This window comes from Phyllostomus discolor, chromosome 7 (assembly GCF_004126475.2).
Source record: "Phyllostomus discolor isolate MPI-MPIP mPhyDis1 chromosome 7, mPhyDis1.pri.v3, whole genome shotgun sequence".
In the NCBI taxonomy this organism is placed as follows: domain Eukaryota; kingdom Metazoa; phylum Chordata; class Mammalia; order Chiroptera; family Phyllostomidae; genus Phyllostomus; species Phyllostomus discolor.
Window position 1 is genome coordinate 51,875,688 of NC_040909.2, and position 26,386 is coordinate 51,902,073.

The following is a 26,386-nucleotide window of genomic DNA, read 5'->3' on the forward strand; positions in this document are numbered from 1 at the left end:
GGAGCTGTCCAGGGTCCTCACTGGCATCTGTTAAGGCAGTATCTGTGTGGGCCAGGGAATCTTGAGTTGGCTGTTGGGACCTCAGCCACAGAGTATCACCTCCATCTGCCTCTGTGCCCTCTCCAGCATGGTGTGTCCTAAGGCCAGCCAAACCTCTCCTGCTGGCCCTTGGCCACTGCTCAGTCCCAGCTTCTGCTTTGATTCAGAGGTCCTTGTATTTCTCTGATCCTCCGTCACCACCCAAGGTCTTAAGGACCCAAGTGACACACTTTGATCTTCAGAGACCTCACTCATTGGCCAGACTGATCATATCTCTCATCAACAACCAGCCACAGTGAGTGCCAGGAACAATGCCGGACATTGGGCATTCACTATGTCCTATCTATTCTTCAGAGGATTCATCTCATTTAACCCACTGTTTGATCAGGTATGGTTATAAGCCCCTTTTAGAAATGAGGAAAATAAGGCTCAAGTTAGTTGTGGAGCTGGAATTTGAACCCAGATGCACTGAAGCTTTCGCTGCAGGCGGAAAACCAAGCCGGCTATTGAACTAGGTGGGAGCTCAGGAAAACTGTGACCAGGAATGTGCATTTACAGAGCGTTCCAGAAGGACTGACTCAGGCCACACCTCCTGAGGACTTCTGGGTGGTTCCGACTTACCTGCACCATTTAGTCTCTGCTTCTCATTTTCATTATGAAATATGGCCTGAGGTGAGTATTCTTTCTGTGAACAGAAAGACAGTGGGTGGAAGTCAGGCCCTTCTGATCCTTGGTAGGGGAGGAGTGAGGAGATATTCATAGTGTCTCGGAGTCTTTTGACTATGGAAGGGACTAGTCAGGTCAAAATGCTCTCCAGAGAAACAAATTGCTGTCATTGGAGGATGTGTACGTGTGGGGTGCCACTTATGAGATTCATGCATTTTTTTAAAAAAAAAAACCCTTATTTTTAGAACAGTTTTATATTTGCAGAAAAATTGAGAACATAGTACAGAGAGTTTCTTAAACCTTGCACCCAGTTTCTCTATTATTAATATTTTACATGTATGCAGGATGGCTCACTTGTTATAATTCATGAACTAATTTTGATATATTATTGTCAACTGAAGTCTCCCTGGGCTTCTCTTGGCTCTGACAGTTTCTCATACTCTTTAGTTTGGGCGACCTTGACAATTTGGAAGAGTACTGAGATCCATGTCTTCTTTTTTATGTTGGGGTCTTATCCACACAGTTTCTTTTCCTTGGTCTGCCTTTTCCCCACCTCCCAGGCAAACTCCTCATCCCTCAAGGGACAATTCAGAAGGCTTCAGGGTTTGGGTCTCAAGGTCAGTTCTTAGACATCTTTGTTTCTTCCTCTACATGACTTTAAAAATAATTCTAAGCCAGCAGTGCTCAAATGTGTATTTCCAATCCAGACTTTCACGTGGAGCTTAAATGTTGTCCAGTAGGCTACTTGACATCTCCACTTGAAAGTCTAATAGGCCAAATTCACAGTGGCCCAAACAGAACCCTTGACCACTCCTGCCCCTAACCTGTTCCTCCCCCTACCTCCACCTGGCAGCTGGCCCCTGGCTCTGTCACTCGGACTGGGGGTCTGCTGTGCCCTGTCTTTCTGAAACTGCGTAGTCCTCAGGTCACTGAGGCGTGGCAGGATTGCCTCTCGGTATCTCTTCAATCCATCTTCCTCTCTGATGCCTCCACCTGACCCCAGCTCCCACTCCCACTCTCCTGGAGGCCTGCTGTAGCTTGTTCTCCTTCCAGCCATGGTCCACACAGACTCCAGAGCAAGCTTTTGAAATGTAACTCAGACTCTGATCCTGCTCTACTAAAAGCCTGTGGGTGCCTTCCCTCTGCACTTGCAATCAAACTCACATGCTTCGCTTTGGCCTTCAAGACCTCTGCAACCTGCACCCTCCCTGCCAACCTCTCAAGTCTCATCTGTTTGTTCCTTCAAATGTTCAAGGGCTTGGGATACCTCTGTGAAGAAGACAAAGGTCCTTGACCTTGTGGAGCTAACATTCTAGTAGGGTAGATGGACAATAACAAATAAGTGAAGTAGATAGTAGGTTAGAAGGTGATAGAAACTGGAGCAAAGGAAAATTAGGGCAGGGTTAGTAGTGGGTATGGGTAGTATGTGGCAATAAATGGCTGCTCAGAGGGTCCCACTGGGAAGAGGAGATGTGAGCACACACCTTGAAGGAAGTAGGGCGTTAGCCAAACAGATTAACTTGGGGAAAAGTGTCATAGACAGAGGGCGCAGCCAGAGCGAGGGTCCTGAGGCTGGAGTGTGCGAGAAGTTCAGGGAAGAGCAAGGGGGCCCAGGGGACTGGTGTGGAGGGGACGCAGGGGCAGTCATATGAGGGAAAGTCAGGGAGGAAATGGGGGCTCCTTTCCCTCATCTCCCATACTCTAGTCACGGGAAATACTGGGTTCCCTGGAAGCCATGCTGCCCCTCACTTCTGGCTTATGCACAAGCTGTTTCCTCTGTCCAGGAAGCACTCTCCAGCTCTGCTGGCTACTCCTTCCTGTCCTGTAGTCTAGGCTGAAATACCCCTTCCTCAAGGAGGTCCCCGGGATGACGTGCTCCCGCAGCACCACAGACTTCCCTTACATTAATATTCACCACGAGTTATGATGGTTTGAGCCCCTTCGCCTCCACTAGACTGTACTTGCCTGTCCGCAGCTGTCTCCCCAGGGCCTAGTCCAGAGCTGGGCTTGGATTGGATGCACAGTAACAATTTACTGGAAGAATGAATGGAGTGAGTGAGCTAATGAATGAATGCACCCACACTGGAGCTCTGGGCTATGTAGGGAAACTGGCTAATTCCACAGAGAGTCAGAATGGAGGGAGGCCTCCTGCTGCTTCCCGAGGGATTATTCAGGGTGGACAGAAGGGCCTGGGGTCCTGGCATTTCCCTGGGGTGTTCCCACTTGAGCCCTGCCACCAAAGAGACCACAGGAGAAGAAAAGGGAGGGTGTTTGTTTGGGATTTGGCCAAGTCGCTTTTACGGTTTTTAACAAAGGGATTGAGAGGACCAGTAACCTCATCTGAGAAAGAAACCTCCAGGACAAAGAAAAAGGACCTGTCTCAGAGGGCACTAAGGGGCTCCAGGCTTCTTCTCGAATCTCCCCATGCAGACCAGGGAAGTGGGGCTGGGTCCCAAGGGCAGCATTAGCATTACAAAGCCAGAGTTGCATAAGGAGCAGCTTCCAGAGCTAGAGTTTAAAGAATTGTCCCTTGCATTGCCGGACCGCCTTGCATGAAAGAATTGTTGGGAAATCAGGCCAACCTATGTCCAGTAAAACCTCAGTGACCAAGGCATAGGCCCCTCGCCCTTTAGTGACTGGAGTTCGGAGAGGCAGGAAGATGCTCACTGGCATGCAACCCCTTGGGAAGGCGAAGCTTGTTTGAAAAGCCACGTGGATCTTCGCTGACGTATTACAGGTAATTGATAGTCTTTTCTAAAGACTGTGCTGTGAAATACAGCCAGCCCTCATTTGTTCACAGCATTTAGGGACCGGAAGGTGCTGGCTTAGTTATAATTTTGGTTAGTGAGAGCTGGCACACCAATATCATGCCAGAGGCAGTACCATTGTATGTTGCATAATATACCTAACTATGGCGAACACAACTCAGTGTTGGCTGAAGCCAAAGACATTTGCATTTCTCCTGTCCTTTCTGTGGGCACCACCTGCTTTTTTTTTTAATGTCCCGATTGCTGAGAAAATTTTCCTGGATTGGCCCTTGATGACCTTTCATGGGTCTAACCCCAAAGTCTCCTCTTCTTCACTTTGCTCTGCTGCTTCTCCTGGAGGCTGATGCCTCCATTTGAGAAGTGTCAAGGAGACCACGGACCCACCACACACCCTCCTTGGTCTCCCCCACAAGATGCACACACAGAGTAACACTTACGGGACCTTGCTTCGTTTATTTGTAAAGATTCTACACCTGGAGGAAGAGCACACATCCATGAAGTGCGCTCATCTTGGCACACAGCTCTCTGAAGTTTACGTACGTGTTCACCCGCATGACTGTTACAGACAGACCCCCACACACAGGGCCAAGGGGGGTACGATATACAATTACCGAAAGGACCCCCCTGCCAGGTTTGTTATGTGCACAGCCTTATAGGAAAGACATTTCTCAATGCCAGAGATTTGTGAAAAGGAAGGGAAATGTTTATTTAATGCTATACAGACTTAAAACAGTGACCTAATGTCTTCATTAAAATATCACAGTCCTTTTTGGATACCTTCAGATGCCCACAGTGCTTCCCTTCTCCCCCTGCCCTAATTCAGGGTACTATAACTCCAGAAAAGAAGCAAATGTCTGTGTTTCGGCAGCTGGCACCGTCAGCTGTGTTGCCGTCCAGGCAGGATCTCCAATTAGTCCAAAGCCATGTGGCACCTTCTCATGGCCTGCTGGCAAGAGTTCTTTCACCCTTCTTCCAGGCAAAGTCTCTCCTGCTTCCCAGGCCACGAGGCCAAAGGGAGCATCCCAAAGCCGAGTGGCCCTCTTCTACCAAAGCTGCGGGGGTCTGCACTCTGGCAAAACCACGTGGATCTTTCCACAAAGCTGTGAGCGGCTTTCTGCCAAAGCTGAGTGGTGGTTCTCTGCTAAAGCCGCATGGTGATTCTCTCTCACATGGCTGCAGGGTTCCCCACTCTGACAGAAGCACGTGGCTCTCCCCTCTATTGCCACAGCTGCATGGTTCTTTCTCTGCAAACCTGTAGGGGTCTGCCATAGTGAGTCTGGGCAGGTGTGGCTGCATGTCATGGAGCCAATCTTCTCTAAGCTCCCACGCAGGTGCTGTAACTTGGGGGACCTGCCCCTCAGTTACATCTTGGGGGGGGGGGAGTTCCTTCCATCCCCCTGGCTCAGAGCATGGTCACAGCTATTTAACATATCCAAGCAACCAGCCAAAGGCTATAGATATGTTAAATGACCATGCCAGGGATTAGCTGCAAAGCTGTGGCTGTACAAAACAGCTCTGCATGTTCCTGCTCCATGTGTCCCTTCCCCCAACTCACACCTGTGGGGGAAGGGGTCAGGACATCTTATATGTCTTTCTAATATTTCCTAGACACCTTGAGTTCTGGACCCCATTCCAAATCCCTTTTTGGGGCCCCCCTCTTGGCTGCACCCTGCATCACAGCCACCTCTGAGATCAATGCGTGAAGCCTTCCGTCCCCAGAAGGCTCCCTCGAGCTTGGTGTCAGCCAATGCCCGTTTTCTCCCCAGAGAAAGCAATATTCCGACTCTTACCGTCGTAGATTTGTCTCTTGTTCTAGGATTTTATATAAACGGAATCATAAATTTTACTCTTTGGGGTCTGGCCTCTCACTCAACAGTACGTTTGAGATTCATCAGTGTTGTTGCCCGTTTCACAGATCATTTTCTTTATTGCTGAGCAGTATCCCATCTCACGGCTGTCTCACGGTGTGGCTGTGTGTCCTCCTGTGGATGGATGTTTGGGTAGCTTCCAGCTTAGGCTGTGACTACTAGAGCTGCTGTGAACCTTCCTATGAAGTTTTGGGTAAACACTGTGTGGTTTCTGTTGGGCAAGGACTCAGCCGTGGGTCAGCTGTAGTAGATACTTTCAACTGTGGTTGTATCAGTTTATGTGCTGTGTTTTGACATCTTCACAACATAGATTTTTTTGGACACATTAAAGTCACTTCTGTGCACAATGCTTTAGACTGGTGGTGGAGATGCAGGAGGTATTAGCAAAATTACAGCTTAGATGAACATAGATGGGCCTCAATTCTGACTTTGGAAGAGTTGAGGTAGGATCTTAGAGTATTTGTCCTTGTGACTTGGAGTGAATCAAAGGGAAGTGTGTCTCTGGGTGTCTCTTTTTTACCCCCCGCCCCACTGCACTGTAAACACTGCAAACAGGTACTGTGACATATTCAGAGATTTCTTTATGTATAGCACAGTTCTCAGCACATAGGTGCTCAGTAAAGGGAAACCAACTTACTTGTAGCAAACATTTATTGAGCATGTCCTATAGCTGGGCATTGTGATGAAACTGTATCCATTTGGTCTCACTTAAGCTTCATAATAGTCCTTTGAGTCAGGGAAAAAGGGGGTTCCTGTTTTACAGGCGAGAAAGGAAGCTGAGGCTTCGGACGGGTCAAGATACACAGCTCACCAGCAGGAGCATTGCAATCAGACTGGAGATAGTTCGACTCCGTGCCTGTGGTCTTAGCCACCTTCACAAGTGGGGTGTGGGTATGTGCAGTGCATGTGTGTGTGTGTGAGTGCAGGTGTGGGTGTGGAATAGCAAGAGACTGCACCCCTTTCACAGAAAAGGAAACTGAGGCTCAGAGAGATTAAGGAACTCTTCTGTATGGAGTCAGCTGGGCCAGCCTCCCCACTGAGCTAGTTCTTAAAGGCAGAATGTTCTTCGTGTGGACCCTTGGCTGCTGCCTACCTCCTCCTGTTCCCCATTCCTAAGCCCATCAGTGTCACAGGACTCTCCTTGGGGTCTGCTTTAGCTCCTTATTCTCGTAAAGCCACCGTGTTGTGTGAGGTGACACCTGCTGCCACCCTCTCTTTCATCCCCAGGGGCAGAGAGGCTCAAACCTTGAAATCCTTCCTTTAAAGCATGGGCCACTCTGGAGAGGCACCAAACCTTGGGACTTGTTCCTTTCCATGGGTCCACATACCTCATGGTTCCTTACCATGGGTCCTGGGCGAGGTGCGGGGAATGAGGGCACTGTCTTTCTGATCCCGGCCTCAGGGCCCTCTCACTGCCCATTCATTCCAGTGCTCTCAGGCCTCGGAGGCCCAGAACACCGCCTCCTGGGACCCACGCCGAGGCACTGGGCAAGGAGCCACCCCAGCCCCGGAAACAGAGGGGCGCCTTCCCCTCCTCGCCTGGACTTGGTGGGTGGGCTGTTTACTTCTCCTTAAAAACTTACAAAACAGTTCACACAAGTAATATACAGCATCTGGCAGAAGTAACGCCTGCTTCAGTGTGGTGGCAGGGTCATAATATGGGTGCAATAATTTATAGTTTTAATTTGAATGTTTCACCTAAAATGTTATATGGTGTGCTTGAGTGTGATATTGTTATGTTACAAAATTACATGCTTATGATTTTGTAATAAAAAAGGGGTGTTATTTGTGCAGGACCCTGTAGAATCCACTGCTACTTTAAACAGTTGGAGCAACCCAACTGCACTTAAATTTAAACGTGACATTTCTCCTCACTGTGTCCCCTCAGCTCCCATCCCCCCCGTTCCTCAGAGCCACCACTGTCTTTGGTGCTGTGTGTGTGTGTGGTCACTTTCCCGCAGCGTGCTTTTTAGACTCGGCCACGCGTCCTGCGGATATTTCTACGTCAATCCACGGAGATCCACTTCACATGTTTGGTCCGCAGCATATAATACAGCATGTGGCCTGCAGTTGTTAAAAGACCAATCCCCTTTAGCTATGCTTTCAGGTTGAATCCGATTTGTCACAGTCACAAGTCATCCTGCTCCGAACACCCTGTGCTCGCGTCTCTGTGTGGACGTGAGCGTTGCTCCGGGGCCGGCGCTGCGCGGTGGGAGTGCTGGGCCATGGGGATGCACGTGGCCACGGGAGGGGGCAAAGTAGGTTTATAGTTATTATACAAATAATACAATAATGAATAAATAATAATACGAGAGTGAACTCTGTTAGGTATACTCACAACTGTAAACCTACTTTTGCCCACCCCTGTTTATTTTAAATTTTAGTAGTTGCGACCAAATCACCCTCCAGAATGGCTGTGTCACCTCACACACCCATCATCAGCATCTGAGACTACTAGACTGTGTGCATCCCCTTACCTCTGCATGTTCTTAATCCTTTTTTAATTGAATTTATTGGGGTGGCCTTGGTTAATAGCACCGCACAGGCCTCAGCTCTGCAGCGCATCATCTGCACGCTGCGTTCGCGCGCTCACCGCCCAGAGTCGAGCCTCTTTCTGTCTCTGTTTACCACCCCCCCGCCCTTTGCCCTCGTCCACTTCCCCACACCCCGCTTTTCCTCTGGCAATCACCACACTGCTGTCTGTGTCTACTAGTTGCTTTCTTTAAAATTTAATCCCTTCACCTTTTCCACCCAGACCTCCCAACACCTCCCCTCTGGCAGCTGCCAGCCCTTTCTATGTACCTATGATTCTGTTCCTGGGCATTATGAATCTCTAAGTTTGTCTACTAAAAGCTAGTCTGTGGCCTTAGAAACCAGGACAGTGGATGGGAAGGGGATGGGGGCTTTGGAGCAGGGTCCTTGTTCTGAGTCTGTATCTGAGTAGTGGCTACACAGATATTTTCAGTTTCTCAAAATTCATTGAGTGGTACGCTTATGATAGGGGCACTTTTTTACATGCATGTTATTCTTCAATAAAAACTTCAAACTGTCTCTTCCCTCCCCCAGTCTGATGGGTAACAAAACAGTATCCCATGCTCATTTTATTTTGGAGGGTGAGTCTTCATTTGTTGGCACACTGGTCTTCTGGATTCTTCAGGAATATTTTACTTCTGGGTCTCACGTGGGCACTTTACTTAGCAGAGGAAACCCCCTTTCAGGAAGGGGAAAAGGGACTCAACCCTCCCTGGGCACTGAGTGTATGCTCTTATGTTCCAAGCAGCCTTTCAGGGTAGGTGCCATTTACCCCATTTTATAGACAAGGAGGCAGGGCTCGGAGTAGTGAGGGGACCTGCCCAAGGTTATGAATTTGTCTGACTGTGGAGTCCTACCCTCCTCGCTACCCTTTAAGTGGCTCATGTGACAGGCATTGGGCTAATTATGCAAAAGGTGTGATCTTAAATTAATCCTTGCAATGGTCCAGTGAGGTAGCCATACTGCCATCCCATTTTACAGCTGAGAACACTGAGGCCCAGCAAGGTTACACAACTTGCTCAGCTCAGCCCATGAGTGGAAGAGCCAGGTTGGGGCCGTCTGCCTGGCTCTGAAGCTGCAATAAGGCAGTGCTATCCAACAGAATGTCCTGAGTAATGGAATCTTCCATGTCTGTGATGACAATATGGTAGCCATTAGCCACATGAGAATATTTTTCACTTGAAGTGTGACTAGTGCTACCATGGAACCAAAATTTTAGTCTTAGTTAATTTTAATTAATTCAAGTAGCTTGTATGGACAGGACAACTCTAAGGAGTCGAGTCAGGAGGAGAAAGGCTGCGGGGCACAGATGGCAGAGCAGCTGCCCTGTGGAAACCAGCCAGCCCACCGGGGGGCACACTGGCAGGGGTTCGGAGACAGCCCACTCCAGCCAGGTCTCATCTTGGGCACCAGAACCACGCCTTGTGGAAGGAGCCAGGGCTTTTTAATCAAATGTGGCTATAACAAGTCTCTGAATCGAAGACTCAGTTTCTTTGTGTAGAAAATGGGTATCAATGCACGAAATGGTTTTAGGAAGAAATAAGAGAATACTCAGGGCCTGGCACAAAATTGGCATTCAATGAGCTATTTAGCAGTCATACTACTATCGCAATTATAGTTATGGATTATGGGCTCAGTTTAAAACTTTTAAGTTTTTTCATTATATAATGGTAAAGCATATTTATGGCAATAATTTAAACAATGCAGAAATGTATAAAGTGTAACCTAAAAATCTCTAAATACTTTACCCCCAACGGCCCTCCAGAGGAAGTGTTGTGAGTAGTTTCCTATGCCCACACCCAGGGCATGTCTCTGCTTCCATAAAGACCTAGAACAATTCCAGTCTATGCCTTTGAAAAGCACAAAAGGGACCCTACTTAGTGCATTACTCTGTGACTTGCTTCTGCCACTTTAAGATGTCTCCAGGGCATCCTTCCGCCTGTGCACATTCAGATCAACCACATTGTTTTCCTGTTTGCACAATGTTTCCTGGTAAAGGCCACACAGGACTAATTTTGCAGTTCCTTACTGATGAACACGTAGGTTGATAACCATTTATTTGGCCGTTGTGAGTGATGTCTTAATGAGCACTTTAAACACGTTGTTCTATACGTGGATGAGAGCACCTGGCCAGAGGGGGAAATTCTTACCAGTAGAGCCCCTGGGTCAATTGTTGGGGCATTTGCAACTGTGATAAATCTTTGTATATGTACAGTATTATAAATCTCTCAGGAGCACTGGACTTTAAAGGAATGTTCTAGTATGTTCTTCTGAAAAGACTCCTTAAGTCATGCTAATAATCACTCCTGGAATGTAGTTGCAGGGTGGGTTTGGAATTTTGGAGAAAACAACTTATTTCTATAAGCAGATCTGGTTTCTATAGCCTCTGTGCTGTAGGGAGGTAGACAGGGCCAGGAGAGGGGACTTGGCCAGGGGGCACCTGGAGGCCAAGGAACTGGATCCCTACTAATCTCAGCTCTGGCTGCCTGCTGGGGTCTGAAGGCCAAAAGTCTCCTTCCTGGGAGGCCAACCCTGTAGGAAGCAGGGCTTTGCTGCTTACAAAACAACACCCCAGGGGAGCCACCGGGGAGGGAGGAGGCGCCCCAAGGGCCTCGCCAAGGACTGACAATGGCAGTTCCCGCAGGTGAAATTCAAACACCCACAAACGTAAGAAAAGATGCTTGGCCTCCCCAGAAACCAAAGAAATGCACACTCAAGCAACAATGCCGTATTGTTTTTCACCTATCAGATTGGCAAAAATTAAAACAAAATGATACCTAGTGTTGGAGAGCACCGGATACCTAGTGTGGGGAAGCGGACACACAGGTGCGCTCGTGGAGGGAGCATCGGCAGTACTGTCAGCCTGAGGGAAACCTGGGCGTTCTCCTCTCTGGGCTGTTCCACCCTGGAAATGTGTGTAAAGGAAATAACCGAACACACGCATAGAGATATGCGGTCAAAGATGTGCATTATCCAGCATTGTTCATAATAATAAAAACATTGGCAATAAGGTAAATGTCCATAGATAGGGAACTGGTTAAATAAACTGTGTTATTGCCATAAAATATAGCAATCTATGGCTAAACTGATGCTGTAGATCTGTTTGCTAACATGGGAGATGCTAACCAGCTGTATAAGAAAGTCAAGTAGGATAAAACAGGTTATAGAATAGTACCTGTGATTCTATTTTTTGGAAAACAAAATTGGTTATATATATTATTACATATGTAGCATTTTTTAAAAAATTACATGTTCATTGATTTTTAGAGAGGGGTAGGGACAGAGAGAAAGAGAAACATCAATTGGTTGCCTCCTCTATGGGCCTTGACCGGGGATCGAACCCACAACCTTTTGGTGTATGGGATGACACTCCACCAAATGAACCACACCAGCCATATGCAGTGTTTTGCTCTAGATGTAGTGTTACATATCTATACATATGAATATACATATATATAGTGTTACATATATAAATAGTATGTTTGTATGTAGAGATCTGTATATATGTGTGTCTCTATTATGTGAATATATCGTGTATGTATATTATGTGAATTTATATGGAGAATGTTTGGAAGGATAGGAATGAAAATGTCCACAGTGATTATATTCAAGGGCTGAGGAGTTTCATTCATTCATTCAGTTGTTAATTCCTTTTTGTGATTCTTTAAATTTCCTGAGCATTTTCTTTTTGGCAATGAACCTGTATTGTTTTTATAATAGGAAAAATAGTGTGTTAATTTGGAAAGCTGAGAACTCCATTTAAACTATAGTATCCCTCCTCACCAACTGCCCCAGCTCTTGCCCACGTTAGAAGCCCCTCTGATCCCAGGACCGTCTTTGATGACAATAATAAAGGTGGAGAGGAGGAGGATAATGACGTCTGTGCGTTTAGCACACACTGTGTGCCAGGCCCTGGCTGGCACTTCATGTGCTTTCTTTCTTTGGGTCCTCCCAGGGGCCTGAGACGAGGGCATGCTCATGTCTTTGGATTTTCTAGGAGAGCCCACAGTGGGGCCTTTGTGTCGGTGACGGGTGGAGGGAGAGCCGTCACGGGAAATCTGTAGAGGAGTCAGGGAGGGAAGCAGAGTGCAGCAGGAGAAGAAGTCAAGCAAAGACGTGGTTCGGCTGAAGTCCAGTCTCAGCTGGATGCCATGGGGAGTGTTGGGCTGTACGAGACACCACAGTGCTGTCCAACTTTGGGGGGGGGGAGCCTGAGCTTTTCTTCCTCCATACCAGTTGGTTATTAGCTGTAGGACAGTGGGAAGGGGTCACCAGGAAGATGGGGTCAACCTCTCAGGTATTTCTGGGTGAGGCAGCCCCCCCACCAGATCAGGACAATTGTTAAGAGAAGAGTGCAGCTATTAGCAGCCAATGCTTACAGCTACTGGGGGGATGGGTGTGCTGGACCAGTAAAGGGGACCAGGGGTGGGGGGAGCACCAACCTCCTACATATTATTATCCCCATTTTACAGACGGGGAAACTGGCTTGGAGAGGTTCAATAAGTTGCCCAAAGTACCCAGCTATTAAGAGATAGAGCTGGATTTTGAACCCAGGTCTTAGCCCTTGCTCTGAGTCCTGAAACTAGACTGCTGGGAATTTTACAGAGGGAAAGGAGAGTGAAGCTGTGGGTGGAGATCCTCCCAATATCTCCTGCCCCAATGATAGGGGACTCAAGGCTTGGAAAATTTTAGCTTAAGGAAAAAGTTATAAGTCTAGCAAGTAATGTGTATGTTAAAGCTTTTGTTTCAGAAACTATAGATAAGGCCCACCCTGGCTCCTGGGAAAACAGCTGGCCCCCTGGGGCAGTGATAGAAGATTATTGTCTGGGGACATCCAGACCTTTTGTGTTCCAGGGAGAGCAGACGACCACCCTCCCCTGGAAACAGCTAACTGCCCAGAACAGGAATGCTGGAGCTTCGTTCTTCTAAACCTACCTGAATTTCAAAGCCCTCACTGCTCCTTATTTATCCATTCACCCCCACGTTATAAAAATTCTGGCCAGGAAAGAGAAAGGAAGATGGTTTGTTAGGGTATGAACCCACCATCTTCTCAGATCACCAGCCATCTGAATAAAGCACCCATAAAAATTCAATCGCTATTGGGTTTGGTAGTGACAGGCAGCCCGAACGCTGGTGTCTTTTCTGGTTACATTAGCCCTTGCTCTGAGCCCTGAAACTAGACTGCTGGGAATTTTACAGAGGGAAAGGAGAGTGAGGCTGGGGTGAATATCCTCCCAATATCCCCTGCCCCATCAAGTGCCCCTCCATCTACTTTCTGTGTTTGACAGTAGCATCGTGGCTGGTAAGCAGTTCCATCTTGGGGTTTTGAAGAAGGGAGCCACAAAAGGCCTTTGTGTTTCTGCAGAGATCCCTGAAGGGTGTCTGTTGGTGGAGCTGGGTTGCTAGGAGACATTTCTCAAGAAAGGTTACTTTGGAAAATGAGCTCAGGCTCTGCCCATAGCCCCATGTTTTGTACCTGGGAGAGAGACACCCACAACACATGTTTCCCCCAAGGTATTAGAAATAGATCCAATTCCTTTTCCAACTGGTTCTTCCAGGCTCGAGCTTGGAGCATATCCTGGCCAAAAACCATTCCTGTGCTAGACAAACTCAGAATCCTGGGGATAAAGTGCCATTTGAGATGACCTGCCCACCCTCCCCATTATATAAATGGAAAAACTGGAGCACAAGGCCTTGGAAGACTCACATAGTGAGTGAGTGGAGGGTGCCTCTCTCATGATTTGTCTCTCTCATTACTGCACAAGGCAGCCCCTGCCCCCCACCAGCCTCCACCCCACCTCCAAGTCCTGTATGGTGAGACCACAGGAATTCAGTGTATGAGGATGGGTGTATTTCCCTTTATTGGTCTGTGGGTTTCAAAGTCTTTTGGGAAACAAATGATTAATTTGCTCAAATGGAAGTCAGCAGCTGGCATTTACTGGGCATCTACTATGTGCCAAACCATGGATTAGGTGCTTCAGCACATTCATCTGCTAAGTCTGACTTCTGGACTATCTTGGGGTCAGTTTCTACTGCCTTTTTTTTAATCTTGACTAAAGACCACAGTTTCTTGGTTCTTTGCAGGTCTACAAAATTTTGATCGTATACTGGATGTGGTGTGTGTGCTTGAGAGACTCTGGATTCTGTTTTCTTCTTGTGAAGAGTGTTAAATTTTTCTTTTAGCAAGCAATACAATTACTAGCGATCCCTGTGAAATCCCATGGGCTTAGTTTTATACGTTGTTAGGGAGGATTCGTGCAAAGTTCAAGCTATTTCCCAAGCCTTCCCAACTTGGCAGGACTCCAAACCTTGTCCTCTAAGGATCTTGAAGGACTTGGCTTTGGGCTTCTTTAGAGCAGATCTAGAGCAGCCCTCGCACTAGAGCATGGTCCTCACTCCTAAGGCATGGCCTTTCTGGTGTTTCAGCTCGATGCCTGGGAGGAAGGTCTCTCCAATGGCCCCCAGCGCTGCTGGACGTGTAGTGAGTTCTCTCTCAAGCCCCTAATAAATGCTCTTGGGTAAACCTTGGATGGCCTCACCCTAGGCACACATAGCCCAAGCTTTGGGCAAGGACTTCTGGGTCCTGGGGAAACCCCACACAGACTTCTGGGGTCCCATTGTCTATCTAGCTCCCCTTCTTCCTGCAGATTCTTTCTGCTTTTGCTGCCCCAGTAGCCCAAACTCTGATTTCTGCCTTCTGAGCTCAGACAGACTGTCATGATATGTTTGGGCTCGGCTGCCCTGTGCCATGCTTGTGATGTTATCCCAGGAAGAGAGCCCAGGTGAGGAGGGGCTTACCTATGAGTTTCCCTTCCCTCAGGATCGTAGCACCTATTACACACTGCCTGCTCGCCACTGCCTACACACTGCCTGCTCGCTGCTGCCCGACAGCAGCTGCCTCTTGTTTTGTCAAGTGTTATGTTGATCTTTTGGACTTTTGGTGGGAGGGCTGGTCTAGCACCATCATCAATGGAGATATCTATATCTATATATATATCTATATATATATCAGTCTTGGAATGCTTGCAAGGACACTGCAAAAAAAACCTTAATATCCTCATTGAACAAGTGAGGAAACCGAGGTTTAGAGGGAGCAGGAGCTTGCCCAATGACAAAGCGATAGAGTTAAAAGCTGATTTGCTGGACTTTGGAGCCCCTGTTTGCTCCTGTACTGTCCTTACCTGCAGTGGAAAAGTTAAAATCCACACTGAATTTCACTGTCACCATCATGAAAATAGCTGTGTTTTGAGAGCCAATTTGCACATTTTCCCATATTCCATCTCTCACTGTGCACCTTATTCCGGTCTGGGTGGCCATCTCCCTGCATGCAATTATAGTCATCCCCTATGAGGCTTTCACTATATGCTTTCTAGAAGACTTCTGCTGTCTCGCTGTCTCGGTCCATTGCCTTCAGAGGCTCCCTGTGAGCCACAGTGGCATTCCCCAATGTGCAGAATTGAGAACTTCACCTTAGGGAACACTGTAGCCCTCAGCTTTCCTTCTGGAGGTTCACAGCTGTGTGAACATACAGAGACTCTGTGTGAACATACAGAGACTCTGCAGGAAGGAAACCTGGTTAGCTGGGCTTAACCCTGTCTGTTGGCCTTGAAATCCTTGGCTCACCTAACACCTATTACAATCTTGTGGAACATGCTGGAAAACATTGGACAACACAATGACGGTTAGTCTTTTCTGTCTGCACTGCAGTCCTTCTACATTTCAACCTACTCTCAATTCATTTCCCACAGCTTCTTGTCCTGAGCCACCTTTCCTTCACACCAGTTTCTCTCTCCAACCTTCACACCTTCTAGCTGTAGGAATGGTAAAAGCCTATAACTGATGGGAGTTTTCATGAGGGGACTGGACCAGGAATGGGCTTAACCAGAGGAAAGTGGAGCCTGAGGAAGAGAGGGACTAGGTCTTGAAGAATTCATTTAAGACCCTGGATCTAGCCTTGCCTGACGCTATCATTCCTAGACTTCAAGCTATAAGAGCTGATATATTATCTTTTCTTCCACCTTAATTCAGGGCTCTGATACCAAAAGACCACTTGGCTGGTACATCTTCCCAACCTTCTGGTAAGTTTTTGGAGATTGAGATCTCTGTCCTGCCCATTTCTGCTCCCCCTGGCCCAGAATATGACCAGATGTTTGCAAGGTAAAGTAAATTTGCATTTGCCAGCTCTGTGTTTTCTCCTGTGGGGTGGGGTTGAGGAAGCTGGTGGAAAATGAGAAGCTGGCTTTGGTGAGAGGGGCATGCAATACCCTGAAATACCCCTACGTCCCCTGGGTGGGACCCCTGCCTCAGAGTGTTGGTGGGATGACTTGATTCTAACAACATACTATGGCAAAGGTGATGGCTTGTCACTCCAATAATTCTGGTAGTATATGTTTCTGTGTGTGTGTGTGTGTGTGTGTGTGTGTGAGAGAGAGAGAGAGAGAGAGAGAGAGAGAGAGACATTCTTCTTGTTGACTGATTGATGTGGGCACCCATGCTGAGAAGTCCAATAGCCGGAACTACTGGCAGCCTCTAGAACTGCAGGTGGCCTCTAGGACCTAGGACCCAACACCTAGCAAATATCTGGGACCGTCTGTCCTGCAACCACAGGAAACGAATTCTGCAGACAACCTGAGGGAGCTCTGAAGCAGGTTCTTCCCCAGCTGAGGCTCCAGATGAAAACACAGCCTGACCAGCCCCTTGTGAGATGGAGCAGAGGCCACAGCTAGGCCAGCCCATGGGAATTGTGATCAAAGTGTGTTGTCTGAAGCTGTTGATACTGTGGCAATTTTTTAAAAAGATTTTATTTATTTGTAGAGAGAGGGAAAGGAAAGGAGAAAAAGAGGGAGAGAAATATTTATCGGTTGCCTCTCACGTGTATCCCAACTGGGACCAGTCTGCAACCCAGGCATGTGCCCTGGCCAGGTCCAGCTGGTGACCTCTCGCTTTGCAGGACAATGCCCAAGCCACTGAGCCATGCCCATCAGGGTGATACTGGGATAATTGTTATACTACAATAGGAAAACAGGGCAATGAGCTGGGGAGAGGGAGGGACCTGGGTCTGATTTCTGACTTGCTTACCAGCTGTGTGACCTTATGTGAGTCACAGCACCTCTCTGAGCCCTGTTTTCTCATCCACAGTCAGGCTCAGACTTGAGAGAATCAGAGCCAGAGAATGGGGAGCACCTAGCATGTGGCCTGCACCAGAGCAGGTGCTCACTAAATAGTAGCAGTTCAGAGTTACCATGATTTTAAATTTCTTCATGTTTCTAAGTGTTAAAACCAATCATGGACTACTTTGGTATATAGAAAAAATAATTTTGTGTAACATTAGTAAGGGGAGATTTGGCTTATCTCAAGCCCAGAGCTAGTCAGCAGTAGAACCAGAGGGCAGCCTGAGAATCCTGTGTGGGGCTCTTCCCAGAATAGCCCCTCCCTCATACCTGAAATAGCAGCAGCAGCAGCAGCAACCCTAAGATCCAGGCCACTTACCTGTTCCAAACTTGCAAGGCGGTATAATTATCCCCATTTTACAGATGAAGACACTGAGGCTCGGAGAGTGAGTCACTTGCCCCAAGTCCCATATTGGACATGTGACAGAGCTGGGATTTGCCTCCTGTACCTGGAAGGAGCCAACTAGTCCATGGCATTCAAACCTGGCCCAGATTCCCCCTCCCCAGATCCCCAAGGAGGTGGCACAGGGGACACCTGGGTTTTCTGGAACAGGACAAAAGCAAGGAAATCAGCAGCGAGGCTTGGCCCTAGATCCCATTACGCCAGGGGAGATCGCATTTCCCTGGTTCTGGCGCAGTGAGCGGGGCAGAGAAGCGGGCAGGCAGCCACTTCCCTAGTTATTCAAGTAGAAAATTACAGGTGCCCAAAATAGCCTGGGCATTCTTTTATTTATGAATAAGCAGCAAGTCCGTGGAGCTGGAGTTGGGGGGGTCACATGTATTTCTTTCCACTGGCCAGTTTCCTGGATCTGTAGGGATCACTCTCCCAGGGGAGGGGGTCAGGAGATGGGGGAGCTGGCAGGGGTGGGGTGGGGGTGTTCTCAGGGCGTGGTGGTGGGAAAAGAGACAAAGGCCCAAAATAAGGCCCCACCACACAGGAACTGCATTTGGTCCCAATCCTAAGGCCTAAGTTCGCAGGGGGATGGGGGATGAGATGGAAGACTTGAATCTGTCCCAGCCACCCCCTTCTTGTCACGTGACCTTGGGCAAATGGCTTCACCCCTGTGGGACTTCACTGTAAAATGAGGTGGGTCTCAAACTCACAGGAGAGTTTATTTTCTTTGGGGCATAATATTATCATAGTTGGCTGGCAGAGCCCGACACCTGAGTCACTGTGCTCTAAAAACAGAACCCTCACTCCGAGTTGGTCAACAAACCTTCACTGAGCACTGCCCGGGGCCCCAGGCCTTGGGCCCCAACACCCCCACATCCTCCTCCTGTTTCTCCAGCCTTCTGGTGACAAGTCCCAACCCTGAGTTCCCACTCGGAGCCACCGGAGGGGTCGTGAGGAGGGAAGGTCATCTTCCAGGCCGTGGATCCACGTGCACACAGCGTTTTGTCCCCACCTCCATAGAAACCCTTCTGAGAGCCTGAACACGGACTTTATCCCAAAGAAAGGACGTCACCAAAATATATCTACTGGGATGTGAGAGAACAAGAAAACAACCTAAATGCCCCCACATCCGGGACTGGCGGAGCAAATTGTGGCCTGTCCGGGTTAGGGGAACACTACGCATCCTCATCCTGGAGAAGGCGCCGAGGCGAGAGGATGCGCGGGCTCTGCCGTGGAGTGTGCGGAGGAAGTCCTTACACGTCTCCGGTACAGTGGGGATGTGGGCGGCGGAGGTCCGGCGGGGTCGCACCACGCGTTAGGTGCGGATATACTGGGCGGAAGGCCGGTGGGTGATTTTATTTCTCTTCTGATCAGTATTTTCTGATTTTTCTACAAAAATGTATTATTTGAGTAATAAAGAATAAATTTTTAAAAAATGACAGGAGCAAAGTTTCATTTTTTAAATGATAAAAATGGAGTATTGTGGCAAGTTTGGAAAATAAAGAGGAAAACCCCAAAACATCTGTAATTCCTTCCCCTCACGCCTGTCATCACCCACCCTAATGCATTGTTCCGAGTCAGGTTTGTTTTGGTTGCATAGCAGCTGTGCGGACTCTGCTCTCTCAGAGGCAGCGAATCTGAGTGACCCTCCGCTCTGGCGAATCTGAGTGATCCTTGGCTCTGGCTCTTGGGTAGTGGATGGAGTTCAGGGCCTGTTTCTATTGCTCTCCCCCATTTCCTCATCACCCCTCCATTCCTGGGCTTCACGTATGGTCCCACTGGAAGGACACATAGTCTCTTCTGGTTGGCAGCTCTGGATCACCAGCCATGACTATCCCTGAACTCGAGCCCAAGGAAGCAACTAATTCTTTGGCCGGATAAAATAACAACAGAAATAGTAGCTGTTTGTTGAGCTCTTACTATGTGCCAAGTATTGTGTTTAATAGGTTCTGTTTTTAACCCATTTCACAGGTGAGGAAGCTGAGGCCAACAGAGGTCAAGGAGGTGGCCAACATCACAAACTAGCAAGTAGGGAAGCCAGGAGTCAAACCACAGTTCTCCTGACTTCACAGCCCAGGCTTCTAATGCTGTGCTAGAACTGACTCCAGCTGCCGGCCTTGGGCCTCCCGTGCCAAGCTCCCTAGCCTGGATCTGCAGGCTCCACCAACCTCTGGCCTCTGCTCTCCTCAATCCTACAGTACTCACTCCTGCCCTGGCCCTGTCTGGCCTCTGCCTCCTGCTCTGAGTTGCCTGCAGTCCCCCGAGTGGTGGCAAGGCCTCTCTTCCCACCGCCTGGAGGGCTGTTGCCCTCTTCTTGGCCTGGCCCCCTTCTCCAGGGCTCTGCTTAGAGAGCACCTTCTCTGGGAAGCCTTTCCTGATGCCCCCTCCCTAGGGTTGGCTATCCTAGGGCTATTACCACCCCGTGTAGGTTGAACTTGGAGGTGGCCCTGCTCTCTGTCCCTCTCCAGCCGTCCTAAGATGCTCAGCCTTTCACGGCTACCTTGCCCTGGGATGGTGGAGCCTTTGCTGGGCCGAGGGCAGAAGGCAGGAAGCTTCAGTTCTTATGGCCAGTCTGAGGTCTTCATGTCACATGTGCCCAGACAGCCTTTTGGCTCAGCTCCTACCAACACCATAACTCTCTCAGCCCATGGCTCTCGGAGAGGCAGGCCGGGGCTCTGCAGCCTGGAGGCTCCTGGCCGTGCACAGAGCAGGCAGGGCCAGAGGAGTGCCTGCAGACAGGGCCAGCGTCACCCGGGGTCCCTCCCTTTCTCCAGTGTTCACCTGGCTGAACCTGGCTGAGACATCCCTGGAAAAACTGCCACTCGAACTTTCCATGGACTCTGGCCTGACTCTGGAATGGCAGGATTCCGAGGAGAGGGAGCCTGTGGCCGTGTCAGCCCTGAGGCCCCGAGTTGCTTGGCCCAGACTAGACTCACAGAGAGGAGGTGTCGGGAGCATATGGGTGAAAAGTGGTCCCAGGGCCACCAGGTCCTGGGTGGGTCCTGGGGCTGCCCGGGACTTTTTTGTGTGAGTGTTTTGCGAGGGTTGGCCGGTAATTTACTTTCCCTTCACTGTCCTTGTCTAATTTTGATGTGAAAGTTATTTTATTATAAAATGAGGTGGGAAGTGTGCTCTCATTTTTATTATCTAGGAGACTTTTTATAAAACCAAGTTGATGAATTCCTTTAAAGTTTAATAGAATTCACCTGTAAAACTGATGGTCTAATGGTTTCTTTGTGGAACGATGAACTCATGATTGAATTTCTTTAAATGTTATTAACTATTCAGGTTTTCTATTTCTCCTTAAGCCAATTTTGTTCAACAGTATTTTCTAGATGTTTCCAGAAAGTTTAAATTTTTACAGGCATAAAGTCAGACACATGATTCTCTACTATCTTTGTAAAAGAGCCAACTTTTGGCCGTATTGATTTTCATTATTATACATTTGTTTTCTGCTTCTTTAGTTTCTGCTCTTATTATTTTTTCCTTATTTTGTGTTCTTTGGATTGATTCTGTTGTTCTTTTACCAACTTCTTAACTTTGCCATTTAGCTCATTAAATCTCTGACATATTTTCTATTTGCATTTAAGGCTATAAACTTTTCCTTAAATATCATTTTAGGAAATATTGTTTCCTTAAACATGCATCCCACACAGTTTGATATATAATATTTTTCTTGATATCTTCTTTGGTCAATTTACAAGTGGATTGTGTCTTCCAAACACATTCTGTTTTTTTTATTTGTCTGGGATTTTCCTTTAATCACGTTGGAGATACACTGTGAAGTGTCTGATACAGATTCTTTGCCGCCTGGATGTATTTTGTAACCTAGAATGTGAAGCATTTGTAAACGCTCCATGAGTGCTTGAGAAAAATTTATAGGCTTCCAAGTATATCTTTTAAATCAAGTCTGCTGTTTTTTTTAAAAAAAGCAAAACCATAAAGAGATGTCAGTTTGCATCTATGAGCTTCACAAAGGTGAAGATGCTTGACAAACGGAAATGTTGGTAAGAAGGTGGGCCAGTTGCATGCCCCGCCGCTGGGAGGTGACTTGTTACCACCAGTCCAGCTTTATCTAGCAGAGAGGCGCAGGATGGTAGAAAATGCCACCCTGAAGTATGCTACTTTGGCTGAAAGATTAGTTTGAGCTAGACACTTCGAAAACAGTAGGTATAAGAAGGGTACTCTGAGCTTCCCTTTTGAGAAGGGCCCTGAACTCCCCTGTAAAAGATACCTGCCTTGAGCCAGGAGCAGAGAAACATTCTTATCACCAGATATAGGGACTTGAGGCCGAGAGAAAGCTGTGTCAACAGACCTTGTTAAAACAATTCTTATCTTCCTTTAGTTTCTCCATATATTTCAGTTACTTCTCCTCAGTGGCTATTCTTTGTTCAAGCCAGTATGTAAGCTACTGGGGCCTATCCACTTGTGGGGTGTTCGTCCTCCCATGGGGCCCCCCACGCACAGGCAGAAATCTGTGAGCTTTTCTCCGGTGCATATGTCTGGGGTCAACATAACCCCCAGGCCCAGTGGAGCCCCTGAGGGTAGAGTAAAGCTGTGCGTCCCCGACAGGTGAGAAAGTATGTGCGCGCAGACTCAGCAGTCCTGCTTCTGGATCCATGTGTGAGACACACATGGACACGCCGAGACACGCACAAGAAAGGCCACAGCAACACTCCCAGCAGGGTGAGGTTCCGGGACTGTGAAGGTCTGTGAGGAAGGGCACCTTTTTCCCAGTTCCCATGAGTCAGTCACTCACTGTGGCCTGTGCTGTCTGTCCTGGGCAGAGTAACTGACAAGCGTTCCTGGCGCTGGGCTGTCCTCTGTGCCACAGGCCTGGGGCAGCCTTTGGCTGAGAAGTGGGTGTTCAGGAAGTATTTGTGGAATGAAGCAGTGAGGCCCCTGAATGGTAGCTGTGGGCTCACTCATGCCTGCCACATATCAGACCTGTGCTAGGGTCCGAGCCTCCAGAGTGAGTGATAGGCAAGGTCCCTGTCCTCACAGAGCTGGATGCTAGTTGGGAAAGCTGGGTATGAAACAGTTAAGGAAATAACCAAAGAAGGCAAGTACAGATGGTGTTTAAGTTCTGAGAAGCAGCTCCCGGATCTGGGCCTGAGTTAGGGTTACTTTAGCTGAAGGGGTCATGAAGGCCTCTCTCTGAGCTGAGACCTGAAGGAGCCAGTCCTGGGAAGCGACAAGGGAGAGTCCACCAGGTGGACTTTTGCTACATCGAAATTTGCCACAAACATCTGCCGCATTGTGTACCCCAAATGACCCCAAAGTGTGTCCAAGAGCGCAGGTGCATCAGGAAAAAACCCTGGGTGGTCCCTCAAAATGGCATCACCGCCCAGTTTCTGGCTGAGTTCTGCAGGTTCTGGGTGTGATGTCCCTTGTGGGACATCCCAGGCCTCATCCTGTGTTTCCTTGGGACTAAGATGTCACCAAGACCAAGCCAGGCTCTCTCTGCTTCCCTGGAGAGGCCTCGCTGATTGTTTTTGGCCTCCTCTTAGATTTTTAGATCACAAAAGAAAAGTCCCAGCTCCTCGCCCTCTCTCTCTGCCCCAGGCCCTGAGATCTGATCTCTCACTTAAACAAAGCCTCTCGTTCATGTCAGCTTAGGAGACACAATGTTCTGAAAGCAGATCCCTGGGGCCCAGTGAGGGAGCATTTTTTTGGGGTTTCTGCCTTCTCAAAAGCTGGCTTTTGATTTGGCCTCTCCTGCCCCACCTCCAAGCCCTTTCACGATGGAAATTAAATTCTTCTGAACTTTAGGGCCCTTCTTCAGCGCTGCTCCTGCTGCTCCCGGTGGGACTGAAGCCGCCCAGGCTAGTAACTCTACCCACCCAGGTGGAGATTTATTCTGGCTTGAGATGCACAGTTTCATCCTGACATTTGAAAAACAAGGCAATGACAACGTGGGCTGTGGAGCCAGATGTACGCGGGTTCAAGTCCCAGTTTGGTACTTGCTGACTGTGCTCTTGAACAGTGAACTGAACCTGAGTCTGGTTTTTTACATTGGTGAATGGAGAAGTCGTACATTTGTGGCTGGGTTTGTGAGGAGGTTTCTGTGGGAGTTCAGTTATTGGAAGCACCCATTTTCCAGATGAGAAGGTTAGAGGCCTGAGAGGTGTTGTGACTGCTTGGGCGTCTGAACCGTTTGGGCGGTTTCAGTCCCTGTTGTGTGTATAGGCCAAGGCTGGGCCGCGCCGTGCGGGGTCTCTGCGAGGCCTGGCTGGGGAATCTGAACTCAGTGATCTCATCCGACCCCGTGATGGCCGTGAAATGAGGAGAGCCACCCATGCCAGGCCACTGAGAGGGGCTAATGACACTGCATGCTTGGGGTCCTGGCCCTACATCCTTTGGGGGTGATGTTCCCTTTTCCCCAACTCATTTACCCCTAAACTAGTGGGTAGCGCAGCTACCACACCTGACGGGGGTGGAGACCTGGAGCCTTGAGAGCGAGATGGTCTTGCCCAGAGTCACTCAGGACCTCTGAGGCAAAGACTTTTTCATGTTAGTGAGTGGAGAAGACTGGACTAAGAGGAGGTGCGTGAGGCAAGGTGAAAGAATGAAAAAAATGTCCTTCTCTCTGCCATCCAGGAAAGGGGAGATTTGCCCCTGGGGCCTGAGGAGGGGGTACAGGCAGCCATCTTGGCTCCTTCTCCCCTTTTCCTGTTTGGAGGCCTTGAAACACCTGGGAGTGGAAAAGCAGCCAAGTGGGCACCCGAAGGCCAGGTGGGGGAGCACAGGCTTGGGGTTTCCCCATTCTGCTCTCAGGAGACCTTCTCTATGTGCCTTTCTCCATGCCACTCTCTCTTTTTCTCTCACCCCTATTTTGAATAATTGAGCAAAAGAAAGTAGAGAAGAAAAAGTTCTTCTTGATCAAAGAGTCTGAGGCAGAAGCATAGCTGGGTTTTTGGGAGGAAGGAGCTGTGGCAGGGAGAGGGGCAGGGTCGATGAGGGAGTGGGGAGTGGAGGCCGCACTTGAACCCACCCCATGGCAGACCCACCCCAAACCAGGAATCAGGGGGTACCATGAGGCTCGGGAAGGGGGGTGGGCAAACCTCGAGGCTCTCTCAGTTCTTGGGAGGTGCCCCTCAGACCTCTGAGATGCTGTCCTGCCCCCAAGCTGCTCCCTGCCCCCTGACCTGTTCAGCCTTCTTCATTCTTCAGATCACAGCGTGCATATCCAGGAGCTTCCCTGACCGTTCCTCTCCCTGTGAGGTCCCATCCTGCTCTGGGGCCTCTGTGTTTCCCTCATCAGAGCACCTGGCACCTGCCCTGTCATCGCCCATGACTGCTTTCTGTACTGCTGGCCGTGCACCCCGAGGACAGGACCTGGGTGCTGTTACTGGTTGGTCCCAGTGATGGGACCCTGGGGCCCAGAAGGTGCGCAGTCTGCACTTGTGGAATGAATGATGAACAATCAGTGAGGATTTTGCATTTGGCCAGGAGGTCGTGCAGGTGAGATTTGTGTGCGTGTGTGTGTGTGTGTGTGTGGTGGGCCGGTGGAAGCAGAGTGGGAAGTGTGGGAATTTTTGTCAAAACCTTAAGGCTAATGGAAGGCAAGGAGGGGATATGTGGGAGAAAGGACATCCTTTGCCCCAGCCTGAGGTTCTGTGGATCCTTTCATGAGCTCGGTCTTCAATCCCACCCTTGAGTTACTTCCAGGGGCTGCAGCCTCCCTCTCTCTTTTTCTTCCTGAATTTATTGAGCACCTATTAAATGATAAGTACCAGGGACACACTGGTGAGCTAAAAATCAAATGTGGTGTCTTTCCTCATGGATAAATCACAAAATTAAATATGAAATTACAACTGTGGTCAGAGTGGTGGAGACATTTGAAATTATAGTGGGATTTGCCCTCACCTGGGGAATTTGGAGGAGCGCTGGGATCCCTAAGGGAACCTTCTAATCTCTAATCTCTAGCTTCTAACTTCCATGACCCCTTCCTTCCCTGCTACCCCTGATAAGCCTCCAGGTTTAGTAAAAGCTGAGGCCTGGTTATGCAAATGCAGCTCTGAGACTGGCTTGGCCCTCTCCTCTTACCTAAGCCCCTCAGCCTGCACAGATATTTGAGATCCACTCAGAGAAGGCTTCCTAGAAGAGTCTGCTGAGCTGGCCTCTGTCTCTCTTTTCTTCCTTTGATTTATTTCCCTCCCAAGCAAGGCTTCCGGCCATAAGGATGGAGAGGAAAAGTGCAAACCTCAGAAGAGAGGATTGCAATGATGTCATTGTATCCTTACAAAGTGCCATCCCTTCCTCTTGGCAGAGCCAACCAGCACTGGGCACAAGGCTCCACTGGGGGAGGGTGCCCTGGATTTCCTCCCCTGTTCACCCATCCGCTCATCGCCTTGTGCAGTGCCCAGCTGGTCCATCTGTTCAAGGCAGCCCTGGGCATTCAACTCCTGAACTGAGCTTGGGGAAGCCAAGGGCAGAAGAGAAGGGAAGCTCTACTGGGTGGCCTTGGGGGGGGCAGGAAAACTGCCTTTTTCCTGCTTCCAAAAGCCACTCTGCCTGCCTTCAAATGCCCCTTTCATCTGCAGCCAGTAGACCCCCTGCAACTCTCCAACCCCACCCTCTGTCCCTGGGGTTTGCCAGGGAAGAAATGTCAACTCCAACTTTTCCGGGTTTCTGGCCAGGCCCTTCTGAGGGTGGGGTGAGTGAGGTGGGGAGGACGGTTCACAGTGGAGGGAAAGACAGTTTGCTTACCAATTTGCTCAGGCTGCGGAGGATTTTGCATTTGGCCAGGAGGTCGTGTAGGTGAGGTGAGGTGAGGTGTGTGTGTGTGTGTGTGTGTTTGTGTGTGTGGTTGGCTGGTGGAAGCAGCGTGGGAAGTGTGGGAATTTGGGTCAAAACCTTAAGGCTATTGGCAGGCAAGGAGGGGACATGTGGGAGAAAGGACATCCTTTGCCCCCAGCCTGTTCACGGGCTTCCCAGTCCACAGGT

General features: G+C 48.9%; 1 protein-coding gene and 1 long non-coding RNA gene across 3 annotated transcripts in view; one reads left to right on the plus strand and one right to left on the minus strand.

Moving 5' to 3' along the window:
* On the plus strand, positions 1-26,166 carry LOC118501654. The gene is made up of 3 exons (XR_004904284.1): positions 1-645; positions 24,611-24,901; positions 25,710-26,166. It is a non-coding gene; the product is annotated as an uncharacterized LOC118501654 (long non-coding RNA).
* FAM107A (family with sequence similarity 107 member A) overlaps positions 1-26,386 on the minus strand; it is a 55,168-nt gene that overhangs the window by 21,618 nt on the left and 7,164 nt on the right. The window contains exon 2 of one of the 2 annotated variants that reach the window (XM_028518844.2): positions 661-724. The exons of the other annotated variant lie outside the window; for it this stretch is intronic. Within the exon in view, the coding sequence (XP_028374645.1) occupies positions 661-724 (64 nt within the window). The remainder of the gene's footprint in view (positions 1-660; positions 725-26,386) is intronic. 2 annotated transcript variants of the gene reach the window in all.